This window comes from Perognathus longimembris, chromosome 8, assembly GCF_023159225.1.
Source record: "Perognathus longimembris pacificus isolate PPM17 chromosome 8, ASM2315922v1, whole genome shotgun sequence".
NCBI lineage: Eukaryota > Metazoa > Chordata > Mammalia > Rodentia > Heteromyidae > Perognathus > Perognathus longimembris.
The window spans coordinates 44849845-44864014 of record NC_063168.1 but is presented as its reverse complement, the minus strand read 5'-3'; the positions used below and the strand labels follow the sequence as shown (position 1 = coordinate 44864014).

Here is a 14170-nt window from a genome sequence, read left to right as displayed (position 1 = left end):
TTTTTATCCTAGGGAGTTTTTTTTCTCTAGCTTTAAGTGTGATCACACTAGCTGGGATTAACACTGAAGCATCAATTTAGAATGCCTTTATCAGAGTAAACTGTTTTAGAAGAAGCAACTCATCTAGGGCCACTTAGTCTTAATGGATATGCTTGTGAGTAACATATTATTTAAATGCTGCTGATTGGCCTATTCATAGGCTTACTCTGGATCTTTAAAAGGATTAGTTTAAAACTTAGCTGTTTTTTAGAGTGAGAGTATTTTATGGCATGAAAAAATCTATCCTGAAATGGGAGAATTTTCATTTTGGCCTGATTAAGCAATTTGAAGTAAGAGCAACTCCACTAAATTCTTACTTAGCCATCTTTCTACCAGGGGACCTTTCACTCCATCAGTATTGTCACACACAGCATTTGGGATTGAAAATCTGAGTGGAGCACATTTTACACAGACTTAAAGAACTGCATTACTTCATATGTTTCCTGCTCTGTCAATAGAAGCAATGTTTAATTTGTGTAGACATCTAGTAGATTTTATGTCTTGCTATGGTTTTTTTTAACCAGGAAATATTTTAGGGTGTTATTTTCGTCTCTATGATATATACCTAGTGGAAGGGCAAAGTTTATGTCCTTGATTTCTGTTCTAGAAAACTGATTTTGATGCAGCTTTCCTTGGCTGGTTAACAACTTTTGGCCACACGTGTTTTCCAAGTAGGACAGGCTTCAGGCTTATTCTAGTCTTAAGGCTTGTAATTTATTTACACTTGGGAATTAAGACAGGGTGCCCTGGTAGTTCATGATTAGTGGCTACTTTGAGTATAAGGCAAATTGAAAATAGAAGGTTATTCCAGGTTCCTTAAGTTAATCTCCCTTTTAAAAAGGAGCAGGAAGAAAAAATTCTGACACAATCTAAGTAGCACAAACATAACATGTATCGTTATAAGATGATTACATTTTTTTGTAGTTATGGATTTGATCCTGGAGATTGGAAGGAATTATAGCTGAGACCATAGATTTGAATTTAAGTTTTACAGACAGCTAATACTATCCTCTAAACAGGAAGTAGTGAAAATTCTTACTGTGTTTTGTTTCAGATAAGATTAGAAAGTATACATTCCTCTTTTGTGTGTGTGTGTGTGTGTGTGTGTGTGTGTGTGTGTGTGTGTGTCAGTCCTCAGACTGAACTCAGGGCCTGGGCACTGAGCATTTTGCTCAAAGGTAGCATGCTATTACTTGAGCCACAGCTCCACTCTGGCATTTTTTGTGGTTAATTGGAGATAAGAGTCTCATGGACTTTCCTACCCTGGCTGGCTTTGAACTGCAATACTTAGACCTCAGTCTAAGGCTCAGTATAGGCATGAGCCATCACCACTCGACTATCTTTTAAGGTTATATACATTCAAATTTGAGAATTAGAAATTTCCACAATTGTTTTTCTGTAGCCCAAACTCTACAAATCTGTAATTGAAGATGTAATTGAAGGAATGCGGGAACTATTTGCTGAAGAAGGCATTGAAGAACAAGTTTTAAAAGACTTGAAGCAGGTATGTAGACAATACTAGTTTCCTTGTATTTTCAGCTTAGGAAAACAGATAAACAATAGTTCTAATCTTTTCAACTATATTGTAGCATATTGATTGTGTCATCAGCTGGGAATTTAGTTTAAAAGACTTAAAATCATAGAAATACCTTAGTAATTTTTTCCTTTTTTAATGATACTGGGACTTGAACGGAAGGTTTTGTGTTGCTAGGCAGGTACTTTACTACTTTAGCCATGTCTCTAGCAATTTTTGCTCTGGTTATTTTTGAGATAGGCTCTTGCTCTTTGTCTGGACCAGCCTAGACTTGATTTATGCTTCCTGCTGTAGTTGGGGGTGACAGGAGCATTGTTAGCACACCCAGATTTTTTTATTCTTGGAATCGCATCTGAAGAGCTTTCCTGCCTGTGCTGGTTTGGGAGCATAGTCCTCTCAGTCTCTGCCCTCCATACAGCTGGGATGGCAGGTGCATGCTACTGTGCTGGGATATTGGTAGAGGTGGGATCTTACAAACTTTTCTTCAGGCTGACCTGGAACCACCACCATCCTTCCTATTTCCATCTCTTAAATAGCTAGAATTACAGATGTAATCTGCTGGTGTCTGGAAGTGGTGTTTTTTCTTTTGTTGTTGCTTGTTTTTTAACTTGTTTTGCTTTGTTTTCAGCTCTGGGAAACCAAAGTTTTGCAATCTAAAGCCACAGAAGACTTCTTCAGAAATAGCATCCATTCACCTTTGTTCACTCTTCAAATGCCACACAACTTTCATCAAACGTTACAACCCACAGGTTGGCTAAAACAAATCCATGAGTTCCACCTACATTCTCAGAACCAATTCCTACTTGGTAGTGTTTTTTTAATCAGGACTATGTTCTTAAAGTGAGTGGGCTTGACCCTCACAATAATTTCCATGAAATGAACACCCTGTGAATCATCATGTCTTACAATTATTGATGAAAAAACCCTCAGGTTATTTAAACTTACTTAAAAATAGCATTAGATTCCACAAAGGTGATGAAGCCTTATTTTAGAGAAATGAGCTTGGAATACACAAGGCCTTTGGAGAATTAGAGTGGATTCAGTTGGGAAGTAATTGAGCCACCATGGCTAAGGAACAGCGGGAAGGGGGAAGCTTGTGAGTGCTTGTGCATTCATTCTTTTATTCCCCATGCACATTCCAAACCTGTTGTATTGAAGGCAAATTGGAGAGTGAGAGAGAATATGGAGATTCTTCAAGCTACTATGCTGTTCTGATTAATTAAAATAGTTACAACATCTTGACCATATACATTTTATTTTTGTTCTTAGACTTACTGAATCTAGACCTGATTGTGTGTGTGTGTGTGCGTGTGCGTGTGTGTGCGCGTGTGTGCGTGCGCGCCAGTACTAGGGCTTTAATTTAAGACTTAGATATGGTCCCTTAGCTTTTTTGCTCCAAGTCGGGGCTTCCCACTTTAACCATAGCTCCATTTCTAGCTTTTTGATGGCTAATTGGAGATAAAAAGTCGCTCAGACTTTCCTGCCTGGGTTGGATTTGAATTGCAATAATCAGATCTCAGCCCCCTCAGTATCTAAGATTATAGGTGTGAGCCAATGGCATCTGGCAACTTCTGCTTTTAAGGGGAATATTTATCCATATTATGTATGCCATTTAAACTAGAAAAGACTAGCTATCGAAAGATAAACAGATATTTTGTCTTTCTACATTTTCTTCTTTCCCCTTCTGAGAGAATCTCTAGGCTCTTTGAAAGTAGTGTTTTCAAGGAGGGAGGACAGATTTTGGATTAGATTGTTGGTAATAAGTAGTTTGTTCATAGTATGCTAGGGAAAATTCACATGAAAATTACATAAGCTAAAGTGAAGAGGAGATAGGACGTGAGTTCCTCTTTTATTACAAGGAGAATTTAAATTCAGCAGAAATGATAGTTTATAAAAATGACATAAATTAACAATGGCTAATTGTTGAGCATAAGTTTTATTGAATACTGTGCTTTTAAAATATAATTTTGCAATTAATTCTGCGAAAAGAAGATTAAAGAAAACACTATATGGACATGAATATATATTTATATATGTATATATATGCTTTCAAGAATTAGTCATGGCAGTTTTAATTGTTTACTTGTCACATTGAAGCATCTTTCATTAGTCATGGTCATTGGCTAGGCTATGCTTTCACTTGTATTTAGTTTTATTTTTGTGCCAGTCCTGGGACTTGAACTCAGGGCCTGGGCATTGTCCCTAAACTTCTGTGCTTAAGGCTAGCATTCTACCACTCTGAGCCACAAGGCCATTTATGACTTTTTTTTTTTTGTAGATAATTGAATGTAAGAGTCTCACAGGCTTTTCTGCCATGGCTGGCTTTGATCCACAACCCTCAGATCTCAGCCTCAGTGTGAACCCTTGGTGCTTTGCTCATTTTTACTTTACTAGGACACTCCATTTACTTCTTGTCTGTTTAACATTCTTAGAGACTTTAACATTTTTCCTATTTAAAAAATAGATAACTCTGAAGGTTCTTTTTACAGAAGTTGGCAAGAGAGGATGGGGTGGGTAGAGAGGAGAAATAATACTTGACTGTCTTATTTTTTGGCAGTTCTGGGGCTCAAACTCAGGGTTTCACACTTGCTAGGCAGGTGCTCTACCACTGAGCCACTCCTCTGCCCCTTTTTGTGCTAGTTATTTTTGACAGGAGGTCTCATTTCCTGCCCAGGGGCATGTTTAGGCTATCATCTGTCGGCTTTAGGCTTCCTATCATATAAGAGATAACAGCACATGCCTTTATACCTACTTTCTTCTACTGAGTTGAAATCTCACACATGTTTCTATTCAGAGCCAGCCTGGAACTGGGGTCATCTGATCTTAATATTATATATGACTAGGCTGACAGGTGTTTGTTACCATCCATGCCCAGCTATGGATTGAAGAATCCTCTGGACTTTTCCGCTTGGGCCATTCTTAAACCTTGACTTTCAGCCTTTTAAGGCTGATCTGTTCTCAGGGGATCTATTCTCAGACTCCCAAATATTCTAGGATGACAGACCTGAACCATAAAGGTGGCTACCTGTTTAATTGTCTTTTATCAAAAGCAAAGTTAACATTTCTCAGATTCTTTGACAGTGTTGCAATACTTCATTTTGCCCGCAAGATGGTAATATTAACAGCGATTTAAAATACAGCATAGTCTGGCAATTAATGTATGGAGTTGGTTTGCATTCAGTGTCTCATTTTTATTCTGTGTTTTAGAAGTTAGAATAATAGAAATAATTACATTTAAAATAAGACAGTTTTTCTCCTTATTCTTGTCTCTTTGATTTGTAATGAGCCGGTTTAAGAGGAGTTACTGTATCCTTTAAAAGTGCATTGTAGACCTCTTTCTTATCTGTCTTCATTTCTGGCCACTTCACAATAGGATCTTGAAGTAAATAGCCTCATAAAATTGAAGCACTTCTTAATTGTGTCTTCTCATGGTATGCTTTAAAATGCCTGATTAAAATAAACTTACTTCTACAATCTGTTTTATTCCTTTTGATAAAGAGTCCAAATTAAATCTGCAATTGAATAAGTCATTTGCCTTTGTCTGTTCCACTTTTAAAACTTGTTTTCTCTATTGTATGTGTGTTTTTTTTGGGCTGTATTATTCATGCATTTAGTAATACCCTGAATCATCTGTTCTCTACTTTTTTTTTATTCTCAGGACTCCTTTCCACTCTTAAAAATTAAGGACTTGGGGAAGCTGTGTGAATTGTGGATTCTTAAGTATCTTCGCAGATTAGAAATTAAAGTGAAAAAAATTTAAGATGTTTATTAATATAAAAATCAAATTATATGTTAATATATCAGCATTTGTGGACATAACTATTTTCCATAACAAAGTATATTTAGTGAGAAGAGTGGCATTGTTTTCCTTTTCTTCTAATCTCATTAGTGTTTAATACAAAATCATGTTGGGGTTTAATACAAACAATTGGCTTCTCATAGCTTTTTTCTTTTGAGATTCTGAGAATCAAACTCAGGGCCTCAAGCTTGCTACATTGGTGTTATATCACTTGAGCCATGCCCCCAGCCCATTTTGCCTCTTGTTTCAAACAGAATCTCATACTTAGGTCTCTCTCTCTCTTTCTCTCTTTCTTTGTCTGTCTCTGGTAGCCTCATAACCTCTTTTTAATTTAAATTTTACTATATATATTTAAGGTAGATAGAATGATATTTTGATATACATATAAAGCTTTCAATAGTCAAGAAAATTAGCCTATTTTGTGGAGTTCACCATTTTTTTTTTTACTCTGTGGCAAGTGCTACACTTACAGCACTCAAATGTACTCTTAGCAAAAAGTATAGTATAATATCAAGTTCAGTCCTCATGTAATACATTGACTTCTAGATTTACTCATCCTATATAGATGCTATTTTGTATTCTTTGACCATATCACCCCAGTTTCTGCTATTTGACATATAAGTGAGATCATGCAACATGTTTTTCTTTTTGTCTGACACATTTCACTTAGCATAAAGTCCTTCAGATTTTTTAATGCTGTGGCATGGCAAAGGGTAGACTCTTTTTATCTGTTTGTTTGTTTTGTTTTTGTTGCCAGTCCTGGGGCGTGGACTCAGGGCCTGAGCACTGTCCCTGGTTTCTTTTTGCTAAAGGCTAGCACTCTACCTCTTGAGCCACAGCACCACTTCCAGCTTTTTTCTGTATATGTGGTGCTGAGGAATCGAACCCAGGGCTTCTTGTATATGAAGCGAGCACTTTACCACTAGGCCATATTCCCAGCCCTGGTAGACTCTTTTAAAAAGTTGAATAATAATCTATTAATCTATTTCGTATATATACCATGTTTCTCCCCACTCCCCTCATACCTGTCTTCTATGAGGTTGAAATACAGGCAGGCAGTCTGCCATTGAGCCATGTCTCTATCCATACTTATAGCTCATTATTTTTAGGAAGGAATTTCACTTCCCTCCCAGATGAGTGCCTCAGTTGCTGTGATTCCCATAGTTGTTGGATAACAAGCACACACTACCCTGTCTAGCTCCTCTTTGAGGAGATGGAACCAGCTGGGCTTTTATTACTCTGGTGGCCTGAAATCATGATTCTCCCCATCTCAGCTTCCCAGGTAATTTCAAAGTGCATGCCACTACCTCCACCTATGGGTTGAGAAGGGATCCTGTGAACTTTTCTGACTGGGCTGGTCTTAGACTATGATCTTTCCACTTTCAGTTCCCCCCAAGTAGTCATCAGCACCCAACTACCACATTTTCACAACCCATTCTATATGTTTGTTCTTATGAATTGGCTACTGTGACTAATACTTCAGTGAACACGGAAATGCTGATCCCTGTGTGTGGTGATAAGTTGATATTCTATGAGTTATAATCATAAAGATTGCTGGTCATATGGTAGTTCTATTTTTACTTTTTCTAGGATCTTCTATACTGCTTTCTACAATGGCTGTGCAGTTCTATATTTTCATCCACAGTTTATAACGAATGCCTTTTTCCTCTGTATATGACGGTCACTTGTCAGCTCTTATCTCTTTGATTTATCATCTTTCCAGGTAAAAGGTGACATTTCATTGTACTTTCAGTTACATTATCTAGTGACTAGTGATGTCAACCTCCTTTTTATATCCCTATTGACCATCTTTATGTCTTCTTTGGAAAAATGTCTATCCAGATCTTTTGCTTATTTTTTAAATGGATTATTTCTTTGTTAAGGAACCTGTAAATTCTTTGTATGTTTTAAATATTAACCTTTTAGCAGATGTATGATTTGCACCTATCTTATAGGCTGCCTTTTAACTTGGTTGATTGTTTTCTTTGCTGTGCAGACGGTTTTTACTTTGATGTAGTCTTGTGACAAGTACTCTTATTGGTCAACTTGATTAGATTGAGAGAGACCTAGGAATGAATAGAACACAGTTCTGGAGGTGTCTGTGAGGGGACCACATTTGTAGAGATGATTAACTAAGGGAGGAAGACCCACCCTGGTTGTGGTGGCACCGTCAAGGAAGAAGAAAGAGGATGCTAACTAGCACTAGCATGTGTGTACTCCTCTTTGCTTCCTGTCTGTGATGAAGTGAGCGCCTCTAGTCCATCAGGCCCTCTCTGCCATGATGATTAGCCTTGCCTGAGACCTAAAATCATAGGACTTAGGGACTATGGACTAAAACAGCAACCCCAAATCTTTTAAGATTTCCCACCCCCCCCAGGTGTCTGTCACAGCAACCAAAAATTTGACTAACACAGGTCCCATTTATTTGTTTTTGTTTTGTAGCCTGAGTTTTGATATGCTCTCAAAAAAAAAAAAAATCAATGCTGAAGCTAATCTCCAAGTAGGTTTTTCTCTTTGTTCTTCTGGGGATTTGAAGTGTCAGGTCTAGTATTCTTTAGATGTTTTATTCATTTGAGTGTGTGTGTGAGTGTGTGTGTGTGTGTGTGTGTGTGTGTGTGTGTAGTACAGAGGATTTCAGTTTTATTATTTTGCAGGAGGATATCCAGTTGTCTTAGCACCATTTTTTCAAAAGAAACTTATTTTCTGCATTATGTCTCTTAGTGCCCTTGTTGAAAATTAGTTTTCCATGTATTTTGAGTTTATTTCTGGTTTCTATATTCTCTTCCACTAGTGCGTGCATTTTAATTTCAGTAGCAACTGTTTTGATTCCTATAGCTTTGTAATATTATTTATAATTTGAAATAGTCTTGCTATGTTACCCAAGCTGGCCTTAAAACTCCTCAACTCAAGTGATCTTCCTACCTCAGCCTCCTGAGTAGAGTGGGCTACAAAGCATTCGGATCACTGTGAATTGTAACATAATTTTCTTTTTTCTTATGACAGTTGTGGGCTTGAACTCAGGGCCTGGGCACTATCCCTTAGCTTTTTTGCCCAAGTCTAGTGCCTTATCACCTGAGCCACCTCTGGCTTTTTGTATTTAAGTGGAGATAAGGAGCTCATAGACTTTCCTGTCTGGGCTGGCTTTGAATTGCAGTCTTCAGATCTCAGTTTACTGAGTAGCTAGAATAACAGTAATGAGCCACCAGCACCTATCTGTAGCACAATTTTAAATCAGGAAATATGCCTCCTACGTTTTCTTTCTGAATTGCTTTGGCTACTTGATTTTTTTTTTTTTTTTTGCTGCTTTATATTGGTTTTACAAATCTATTCTGGTGAAGAATACCGAAGTTTGATTGGGATTATATTGTATCTGTGTATATCTTCGGGTAGTATAGACATCTTAACAATATTAGATATTTCAATCCCCAAACCTGGAATATCTCTTCATTTGTTTGTGTCTTCTCTTTTTGGCCAGTCCTGAGGCTTGGGACTCAGGGCCTGAGCACTGTCCCTGGCTTCTTTTTGCTCAAGGCTATCACTCTACCTCTTGAGCCACAGCACCACTTCCTGCTTTTTCTGTTTATGTGGTGCTAAGGAATCGAACCCAGGGCTTCATGAATGCTAGAAAGGACTCTACCACTAAGCCACATTCCCATCCCTGTTTGTGTCTTCTTAAATTTCTTTCATTGTTATCTATTTAGATTTCAGACCTGAGGTTCAGAACTTTTACCTCCTTGAATCTGAAAAGATCTTTAATTTTAAAGATGCTATCAGAAATGAGATTATTTTCATGATTTCTTTTTCAGATAGAATGTTGTTTGTTTACAGAAATGCAACTTGTGTGCTGAGTTTGAATTCTACAGCTTTAATAAACCTATTTACTAGTTTAAACTGTGGATGTGTAGTGTAGTGTTGTGTGTGTGTGTGTGTGTGTGTGTGTGTGTGTGTGTGTGTGTGTAGTCATTGGGGCATTCTATGCCTTGGATCATGTCATCGACAAATACAGATAATTTAACTCTTTTTTTCTTCTTCTGCTGCCAGAACTGGGGGCTTGGACTCAGGTCTTTGAACTCAAGAGTACTCATTGCTGACATTCTACTATTTGAACCATTCCTCTCTTTCCTGGCTTTTCCCCCCTGGTGTTTTGGAGATAAGAGTCTCAGAGATTTTTTCTGCTTAGGTTAGTTTTGAACCTTAATTCACAGAGTTCAGGCTCCTGAGTAGCTAGGATTGTAGGTGTGAGCCATCAGAAGTCTGCACATTACCAAAATTTAAAATTAATGTTTGCAGGATTGGATTTTTCCTATTTTATGAAATTTGTTTTTGAATTTAATACTCAGCATATATACAGGAAATTTAAAGTTTTGACACTTTAGTTTGAGTTAAAAACACCGTTTAGTTAAATTTTACTTAGTTTAAAACCAAGTTGGATATTAAAAAGTGTTTCAGGCATATTTAGTGATATATATGACTTGTGAATGGGGCCTATATCTTGTGGGTTTAGTATCAAAATTAAGAACTGCATGAAATTTTATTATACAGCTTGGATTAGTTCAGTGCTTTTATTCTAGTGTCTAGAAAGAAGCCTCAAAAGCTCTCTTTATAGCTCTGTTTGATTTCTTTAAATATAGAGAATTTGTGTTAGTATTTATTACGAAGTATTTAAAAGAGGATTGTTGCTATTTTTCTTCAGTAAATTTCATTTAATTGCTTCAGAACTGTGTTAAGGGATTTTTGCTTCCTTCCAGGCTGTGGCTTAGCTGTAGCCACTTAAACTTAGCTCACTTCAGCTAAGTAAGACTAATACTATTGTGTTCTTGCCACTCCAGTATTTTTTTCTAATCTAGCTTTTCTAAAAGAATGTCTGATAATAAAGCCATAGATGAACAGAGGATAAAAATAATTTTGTGCTTCTTTAACCATCAATCTGCAGCCTCCCTTCTCCTGTTCGAATGTGGGAGGAATGGATAGTTAAAAAAAAATATTTGCAGCCAGGCACTGGTGGCTCACTTCTGTAATCCCAGCTACTCAGGAGGCTGAAATCTGAGATCTAAAGCAAGCCCAGGCAGGAAAGTTAATGAAATGCTAATCTCCAAGTGACCACCAAAAAGCTGGAGGTGGAGCTATGACTCAAGTGGTTAAATACCATCCTGAAGCAAAAAAAAAAAAAAAAAAAAAAAAAAAGAATAGCCCAAGCTAGTTCAAAGCACGAGTATTGGTACATACAGACACACAGACACCCCTCCCCCAAATTTGCTCCTCAGATCTGTTGTATGGGAGGAGCCAATGTAACATCAGACAGAAACAGGTCTTTGTAGCAAATTTCCTTAGTTCTCTATGTGAGAAATAGGCCACAGTAAACATTGCCCTAACATAAATGTGCCTCATAGACACACTAAAAAAGTACTAAAAAGTTTTTGTTTCATTAAAGGCAAATGGCATTCTGTCTGTTAAGGTGGATACAATGAACTTGAGAATTTAAGGTTTAAGGTTGCATTGACAGCTAAGATCCATCTACTGTACTTATTATTTTGTGTGTGTGTGTGTGTGTGTGTGTGTGTGTGTGTGTGTGTGTGTGTGTGTGTGTGTGTTGTATGCTGGTATTGGAGCTTGAACTCAGGGCCTTGCTGAAAGCCTTTTTTTTTTTTTTTTCCTCAAGGCTAGAATTCCATGAATTGAGCTACATCTCTACATCTGGCCTTTTACTGGTTAATTGGACATAAGAGTTTCACAGACTTTTCTGCCCTGGCTAGTTTTGAACAACCATCCTCAGATCTCATTTTCCTGAATAACTAGTATTACAGGCATGGACCACCAGTGCCAGGCATTTATACTTATTTTTAAATAATGTATTAAAATCTTAACCTCTTGGTTAGCCCTGTAGGTATAAATAAAGGCATAGTAATTGTCAGAGGAAAAAAAGGAAAGATAATATGTGATTGAAACGTTAATTCAGGTTGAGTCAAATTCTCCTGAGAATGTGTTTTCTTAGCACTCAAATGTGTTTCATTGCCAAGTATTTTTATTCATCTGTTCTTAAAACCATACAGCTGGGCTGGCTTAGCTGGCCAAAGAACCATAAATAACTTTTTGTGAAATGAATTGAAATTTATTTTGAACCTATAAAATTTAGAATGGATTTATGTTGGGTTACATGTCATTGATCAACAAAATGGTCTTTTAGAAATGTGCTACTTTAACAAATATTACTTTTTTTTCCCCCATGAAATAATACAGAGATTTAGTGCTACATTGACTGACAAGACAGTCTACACATTGTGTTATGGATCTTAAAGCACAGTGTGCCTGATTATAATGAGATATTCTTTTTTGATAAAGTAATATAGTTGTAAGGTCTTTATTTAAAGTTTCAAGGGAAAAATACAGCTATTCTTCCTCTCTTGGAATCAATAAATTCACCATGGTTGAACATGTTAGTGGTAGGAAACACTTTTGTTTAAAAAAATCTGTATGTAGCAATTTCATTTAATTGATGAATTTTAATTGATAAATAATTTTTTTTTGCTACAGCATCATTAGTTATTCCTTCTGGCAGAACCCTTCCAAGTTTTGTTCCAGCAGAACTGGTATGTAGCTTATTTAAAATGCACCTCAGAAACTGCAATCCACTTTTAAAGGTGCTTGATGGCACAATGCTAGGCATAGATGTAATTCATGATCCTGCGGTTGCATGGGAAAAGATGTGCAGACATAGGGTCAGGAATAGTTTCAATATCATAATAAAAACTCAGGAGATTTGGAACCAACACTTTCATATATTTGTTCTCTGTTTTAGAGTAGTTGTTAGATACTGCCAAACTTGTATCTATGAGGTTAGGACATTTCTGAAGCTCTAGTGTGTGGGGTTTTAATATCACTATATAATTTTAGATCCTTAGTGGTCCTTACATGGGTAATTTTGATAAATTTTTCCCTCCCAATATTGAGCAATATCATTGTTTTTAAGTGGAATACTTTGGCCACTTTCTTTTGTGAAAGTAGAGTTTATTTTCCCCTCCAGGAGTCAGAGGTAGGTAATAAAACTATGTTTTCTTCACAGAAAAATGTAGTAATTTTTCAGGTGGGGTAGAGTAGTGATTTTTCTCTTTTGCTTTTTTCTTACAGTGCTGATGGTAAATAGTCCATCAACCATTTCTTTTTCACTCTCTTCCCATGGGCTGCTTCTCTAGGATAAAAGATTTAGTGGGCCAGTCATTTTCATTTCTTCATTAAGAACAAACAAAATGTCATCTCTCATCAGGATTTTAAAAATAAAATGGCATTGCTTTTTGAATGACCAGTGATATCTCTCTGCCTTTGAGATTCACAGAAGTATCTCTTTTTTCAATTAAAAGTAGGAACAAGCTGGGCGCTGGTGGCTCATGCCTGTAATCCTAGCTACTCAGGAGGTTGATATCTGAGGATCACTTTGTAAAGGCAGCTTGGGCAGGAAAGGCTGTGAGACTCTTATCTCCAGTTAACCACCAAAAAGCTAGAAGTAGTGCTGTGGCTCAAGTGGTAGAATATTAGCTGTAAGCTAAAAAGCTCAGGTACAGTGTGCCCCAGGACTGGTATACAACAAACAAGTGAACACAAAATTTAAAGTAAAACGTAAAAAAGCCTGAAGTCTTATTAATCCTCCCCAACTGTTTTAACTATTTGATGTATATTTATTAGAGTTTGTTCGTGCATGTTATTACTTATCAATGTAAAGAGTAGAATTGCTATTTTTGTTGTTTGTGTTGTTTTCTACTGTTTCTGTAATCGATTTCTTAGCCTTCCCTTATATTGTGGATATACCACATAAATTTTTGTTGGTGAAGAAAATTGTTTCTAATCTTTTGTAATGCAGCATTTTATATTTGTGTGATAGTCAGTTAAGATTTTAGAAGTAGAATTTCTGCATCAGAAGCCAAACATGCTTTCAGTTTTGATATATATGTATTATATATGTATGTATTATATAATGCAAAATTGTCCCTTCAAAGAACTCTTCCAAAATACACTCATGCATAGTAGCCTGAGAAAACCAATTTTTATCACATTCTCATCAACATTGAGTGTTATTTATACTTGTGTGTTTTACTTAAAACACTGTATTTAGTTATTTCAAAAGTAAAAACTATATACTACATAAATTAGGCACTATCATTTCTACTTGAAAATATCATAAGTGATCAACTCCTTCTAGAAGACACATATAAACAACTGTGTTTCTTATACTTCACACTTTGAGAATCAAAGGTCTAGACCAAGCTTAAGTCAAGTTTTATAAGCCACTTATTTATTCACTAAGATTTACTGGCTTCATAGAAATTAAAATTTTTTTTAAACTTTCATAGTATAAAATTTTATTTTGTGAATAGAAATGGTTATGGTCCTTTATAAAATATCTCTGAAAATCTTTTATGAATATTTCTGTATTTTGTCATAAAAGTAACAAACATTAAGACAATTTTATAAAAAAATTGTTGCTAGTCACTGCATAATGGAATTCCTCTTGATTTTTATCAGAATTATTTAAGTCATGCTAGAAAGCGGCATTCTTCAAAGAACTGAGTCCTAATATAAAATAAAACGCATTGTCCAGCTGTTGTCCAATTATCTGGAATCAGATTTTGACCCCCTTTGGTATCATGGAGAAAAAATAAGGTCTTTTTCTAAGTTCTTAATACAATTTCCTGTGTCTAGGGTACCTCGGGCTCCAGTGCCAACTTTGCTTTTCCTGGCTATCCTATTCATGTGCCAGCAGGTGTGACGCTGCAGACTCCATCTGGTAAGGATATTCTAAGAATATT

The 14170-nt window shown here is 36.3% G+C and overlaps 1 protein-coding gene across 2 annotated transcripts in view; it reads left to right on the top strand.

The window, feature by feature from the left end:
* The window catches only part of Gtf2a1l (general transcription factor IIA subunit 1 like), a 52795-nt gene that overhangs the window by 13298 nt on the left and 25327 nt on the right, over positions 1 to 14170 (top strand). The window contains exons 2-5 of one of the 2 annotated variants that reach the window (XM_048352964.1): positions 1355 to 1543; positions 2202 to 2322; positions 11904 to 11959; positions 14064 to 14148. In XM_048352964.1, the coding sequence (XP_048208921.1) occupies positions 1484 to 1543; positions 2202 to 2322; positions 11904 to 11959; positions 14064 to 14148 (322 nt within the window). In that variant the 5' untranslated portion in view covers positions 1355 to 1483. The remainder of the gene's footprint in view (positions 1 to 1354; positions 1544 to 2201; positions 2323 to 11903; positions 11960 to 14063; positions 14149 to 14170) is intronic. The other variant, XM_048352965.1, reaches the window with a different exon arrangement.